Source organism: Rhipicephalus sanguineus, chromosome 5 (assembly GCF_013339695.2).
Source record: "Rhipicephalus sanguineus isolate Rsan-2018 chromosome 5, BIME_Rsan_1.4, whole genome shotgun sequence".
Lineage (NCBI taxonomy): Eukaryota > Metazoa > Arthropoda > Arachnida > Ixodida > Ixodidae > Rhipicephalus > Rhipicephalus sanguineus.
In genome coordinates, this window is record NC_051180.1 from 1,812,050 (window position 1) to 1,817,708 (window position 5,659).

At 49.9% G+C, this 5,659-nt stretch overlaps 1 protein-coding gene across 1 annotated transcript; it reads left to right on the forward strand.

Moving 5' to 3' along the window:
• The first annotated feature begins 271 nt into the window (after window positions 1-271).
• LOC125758679 (uncharacterized) lies at window positions 272-1,089 on the forward strand. The gene has a single exon (XM_049416123.1). It carries the CDS (start codon window positions 485-487, stop codon window positions 956-958), a length of 474 nt encoding a protein of 157 aa, XP_049272080.1. The 5' UTR covers window positions 272-484; the 3' UTR covers window positions 959-1,089.
• The last annotated feature ends 4,570 nt before the right edge of the window (window positions 1,090-5,659 follow it).

Below are 5,659 nucleotides of genomic sequence, written 5' to 3' on the forward strand. Positions count from 1 at the left end.
TGCATTCGCATTTCCTCACGATTCCCTTCGGGGAGGTGGGGGCATTTTTATTGTTCAACAACGCACAGGAAAAATCTCCCACCGGCACCACCTTGCAGGTCAAAGCGTAAGACTGGTTACATACTACGCTACGAGGGACGAACGGGTGCCGCTATAAGGAGCTTCGCCCCTAAAACTTGATCGCTACGGTATTCGCGGCGTAGCTCTTTCTCTTATTACGTCCTACCTTCAGCACAGATCAAAGTTCGTAGCTATAGCCGGGTGTATCGGACATGCACTGTCTGTGTTATCGTGTCAGCGTGTTGACTGTGTTATCGTCATCGGTGCGTTTATCACTGAGACTGCCCCGCCCCCACCACCTATATAAAGACGTGTTAATAAACCCTGCCGTTCTTCTTGTTCCCGTCAACATGTAGTTGCCTCGGTCCTTTGTCAGACACCCGACACGTTACATGGTGTCAGAAGTGGGATACCAGCGACAACGATGGATCTTCTCAAGGCTCCGCCCCCCTTGCAACTGACCGGCAACCTCTCGGAAAATTGGAGGCGCTTCAGACAGAAGTTCGACCTGTACCTGCAGGCGACCACAACGAAGGAGCATCCTCGAAGCGAAGCTGCGAAAGCGGCGCTGCTGCTAAGCGTAGCCGGTGATGAAGCGCTCGACGTGTTGAACACGTTCAAGTTCGAGGAAGACGAAAGCAAGGACGACTACGCAACGCTCGCTGGGAAATTCGAGTCCTACTGTGCTGAGGTGAGCAATGAAGTTCACGAAAGCTACGTGTTTCGGTCAAGGAAGCAGGCGGAGGGAGCACCTTTCGAGAAATTTGTCCGCGACCTCAAAAGGCAAGCCGCGCAATGCAACTTTGGAGAGCAGCGAGATTCTCTGATCAGGGATCAAATCGTGTTTGGCACGAATGACTCGAAGCTGCGAGAAAAATGCTTCGGGAGAAGTCTTTAACGTTGCTGAAAGCGGAACAACTGTGCAAGGTGGCTGAATCATTGGCACAGCGAAAGGAGGTCTGGAACGCCACGGAGAATCGCGTCGATGCTGTTTCAAGGCACGCCACAACATCGCGAGGCAAAAGTGATGAGGATTGCAGGCAGTACCGTTGCAAAAAGTGCAATCGGCGACACTTGCCAAGAAAGTGTCCAGCCTACGGTAAAAGATGCAATGAATGTCGCAAGCTTCAACACTTCGCGGTTTGTTGTCGAGAAATGTCTGGTGTTGTCCAAGTGAGCAAAGACAGCAGTGACGATGATTTGACGTTCTAGAAATTGGAAGTGACAGAGGATGCAGCAAAGATTGGAAGGTGGAAGCTGAAATTGCTGGAAGAAACAACGCCTTCAAGGTGGACACTGGTTCACAGGCCAACCTGCTACCGTTCTCGGTGTACCGCAAGATTCCAGGGGCGGAAACGTTAACGCCCACAGGTGCGGTGCTGCGAGCTTACAACGGGGGCGTGATTACTCACTTTGGAACGGCGCAACTGAAAATCACTCTCGGTAACTCTTCCACCACAGTGAAATTTTAGGGGCGAAGCTCCTTAAAGCGGCACCCGTTCGTCCCTCGTAGTCGTAGTGCGTAACCAGCCGTAACGCTAGTACCAGATCATGACCTCCAAGGTGGTGCCGGTGGGAGATTTTTCCTGTGCGTTGTTGAACAATAAAAAATTCGCAGCGTGCGCGTTAACTAAAAGCCGAATTCTTCTGTCTCTCATTCCCCATTACCAGCCATTGGCATGTTCCAGTAGGAAACGTTAGTAGAAGTAGAAGTGTAAGTGTCAGCTAAAAGCCGATTTCTTCTGTCTCTCATTCCCATTAGCAGCCATTGTTTACCTCCAAGGTAGTGCCTGGTGAGATTTCTCCTGTGCGTGATTAAACAATAAAAATTTTGTTGAAAACGCCGTTGATTGATGAAATAAACCAACCAAAGACGCCAGATGTTTTCTAAAAGCAAAACGAAAGAACGCCAGATGTTTCTAAAGCAAAACGAAAAGACGCCAGCTGCTTAACGAAAGACGCCAGATGTTTTCTGAAGCAATGGTTTTCTAAACAATGAAAATTCACAGCGTACATGTAAAATTAAAGTGAGCTGTAAGTCGTCATAACTCTCATCGAACCTTTAGTATAAACGCGCCCGATCTCTCGTTGGTGATGATGTACTAGGCAGAATTCACGGAAGATTCACGGTTTACCGATGAACCTCCGCAGCTTCGCCCACTCATCATCATTCACTCCGTGGATATGCTGTGATTTTTTAGTCGTGAAGAATGGCCGCCAAGCCTTACTTGGACTGGAAGCAAGCGAAGCGTTGGGGCTCGTTGAACGGACGGTGGCCAGTGTCAAGGCTTCAGAGTACGAAGCAATTAAGGATTACAAGCATGTCTTCCAGGGGCTAGGCTGCCTAAAGAAGCCCTACAGCATAGTCTTGCAACCTTCGGCAACGCCAGTAATATAATAATATCTGGGGTTTAACGTCCCAAAACCACGATATGATTATGAGAGACGCCGTAGTGGAGGGCTCCGGAAATTTCGACCACCTGGGGTTCTTTAACGTGCACCTAAATCCTAAGTACACGGGCCTTAAACATTTTCGCCTCCATCGAAAATGCAGCTCGGCAACGCCAGTCGTCCAACCAGCCCGGCGGGTTCTCCTGTCTCTGCGAGAGCCACTCCGAGACGAGCTTCAAAGAATGGAGCATGCAGGCATCATCAGGAAACAGGATGGCCCCACAGACTGGGTAAGCCCCTTGGTCTTGGTTAAGAAAAAAGATGGCAGGCTTCGTATTTGCATGGATCCAAGAAAGATAAACGAGCATGTAAAAAGGCAGCATTATCAGCTCCCAAAGCGCGAGGACATGGAAGGAGAATTGGCTGGTGCAGCCTATTTTAGCTGTCTAGACGCAAATTCTGGTTTTCACCAGATTTCGCTGGATGACAAATCGTCCAAAATATGTACCTTTGCAACCCTTTGGAAGATATCGTTATCTGCGGTTGCCTTTCGGCATTTCGTCGGCCCCCGAAGTTTTTCAAAAGCAAATGAGCGAGATCTTCGATGGCCTTCCTGGTGTGCACGTGTACATCGACGATGTTTTGGTGTGGGGGGCAACCAAAAAAAGAACACGACCAAAGACTAGTGGCAGTCATGAAAGCGGCTGAAAAAGTGGGCCTCACATTGAACGCGGCAAAATGCCGGTTTGGCGTCACTGAAGTGCAGTTCCTAGGTGCTATCATTACCCGCGAGGGCATATCACCAAACCCTAAACTTGTAAAAAGTTTGCTTCAAACATCCGTGCCTAAAGAAATCAGATGTGCAGCGCATGCTTGCTGTTCTAAACTATTTTGGTAAATATGTGCCACGCCTGTCTGAACGAACGGCTTCTTTGCGAGCGCTTATCAAAGCACACGTACAGTTCGAATGGACTGACAACCACATAAGGCAGTGGAAAAGCGTCGTGCAGCTTCTAAGCACAGCACCAGTGCTAGCCATCTTTGATCCAAGGAAGCAATCAAAGATAACTTGCGATGCTTCAAAAGACTGCGCTGGTGCAACGCTTTTGCAGTGTCACAACGGCCACTGGCGGCCAGTGGCATATGCATCTCGTGTACTAACGGACACAGAGCAGCGTTATGCGCAAATTGAAAAAGAGGCGCTCAGCATTTCTTTCGGCTGCGACCAATCTTACCAGTTCATTTACGGACAGAAGATTGTCATCGAGACGTACCACAAACCTCTGTTGTCTATAGCTGCAAAAGGAATTTGCGACATGCCTCCCCGTCTGCAAAGGTTCTTTTTGAGACTTCTAAACTATGATTTTGTTTTACAGTTACAGTATGTCCCAGGGAAGCACCTTATCTTGGCAGACATGCTGTCAAGATCATCCCCGGCTCCTCAGGACGACACCAGTGGGGCTACGGACGACGTCGAAGTACACGCAGTTGCCGTCCTGGGTTACCTGGTCACTGAAGAGACGCGCCAGAAACTGGTGAATGAAACGGCAAAGGACGACTACCTGCGCACAATCATCGCTTGCCTCTCAACTGGCGACAAGATCGAAGGCGAGCTAAAGCCGTTTTCCTCTGAACTTTCCGTTGTAAATGGCATATTGCTAAAAGGCACGAAAGCGATAATACCAAGACGCATGCGCCGTGATATCCTGGCAAGAATTCATGCAGGGCATCTCGGTCTTCAGAAATGCAAAGAAAGGGCCCGTCGTCTTGTTTTTTGGCCTGGTATCAGCCATGATATCACTACTATGATCCAGAGTTGTCCCACGTGTTGTGAATATGCTTATAAGCAACATCAGGAGCCATTGCTGATGCGCCCAGTCCCTGCTTGCGCGTGGTATCGTGTTGGTGTGGATATTTTTTCTTTCGCAGGAAGTTCATACATTGTGGCGTTCGATGCACATAGTAACTTCCCTGAAGTCGAGAAACTTGCCGATGCCACTGCGAGGACGACAATCATGGCACTGAGTGCGATGTTCGCACGGTACGGCGTACCCATGGAAGTGTGCACGGACAATTGGACACAATTTGTAAGTCACGAGTTTGCAGCCTTTGCAAGAACATACGATTTTACTCATGTTACGTCCAGCCCTCGCTACCCACAATCTAATGGCCTAGCGGAAAAAGGGGTCCAGGTTGTCAAGCGTATAATGAAGAAATGTGCGCACGCATACGAAGACTTCTGGCTGGGTCTGCTGGCCTACCTCTGTACGCCACTGGAGGACGGCCGATCGCCAGCGGAACTTCTGCAGGGCAGATGCCCGAGAGCTAATCTTCCCGATTTTTCTGCAGTGCCGACAACCGTCGTGAAGAAGCACCAGCAGAAGAGCAGCGGAAAGCCCCTACCACCTTTGGATAAAGGATCGGTCGTGAGGTTCGGGGACAAAACGTGGACACAGAAAGGGCAAGTCGTCGCAACTGCTGCGCCCAGGTCCTACAAAGTTCTAACTGAGGATCGTCGGCTGTCCAGGCGCAACAGGCGTCATCTTCTGCAAACCGGTGAAAGGTGTGCTGTAGACGTCAGCGACGACAGTTCCGAGTGTGAGCCAGATGACCCCGGCTCATCAACTCCAGACGCCTCGCCAGCTGCCCGAGCACGATCACCAGGCCGCTCGCCGCGAGAACAGTCCACCACGGACAGCGCACCATCCGCATGTGCTGCGCGCCACGAGTCGCCAACTTACCGAAGGTCTGCTCGTACAGTCAGGCCTCCGAAGAGACTTCATTACGATGCTGCTTTCAATCAAGTGCCCTGAACTGTTGTTTTCATTACCCCCCAGGGGATATATCGGACATGCGCTGTCTGTGTTATCGTGTCAGCGTGTTGACTGTGTTATCGTCATCGGTGCGTTTATCACTGAGACTGCCCCGCCCCCACCACCTATATAAAGATGTGTTAATAAACCCTGCCGTTCTTCTTGTTCCCTTCAACATGTAGTTTCCTCGGTCCTTTGTCAGACACCCGACACGTTACACCGGCGACCAATCGGAGTTGAAATCTGTAAGAACAGGTGTCCCACAGGGGAGCATATTGGGTCCGTATCTCTTCATATTGTACATCAATCACATAGTCAATGTTGATCCATCTGCTAAGTGCGTAATTTACGTAGACGATACAAGTCTGTTTTTTGATGGTGACTTAGGCTCTGAA

Bases quoted from the DNA above. Each gene is read 5' to 3' on its own strand.
- LOC125758679 (XM_049416123.1), top strand. From the start codon at position 485: ATGGATCTTCTCAAGGCTCCGCCCCCCTTGCAACTGACCGGCAACCTC.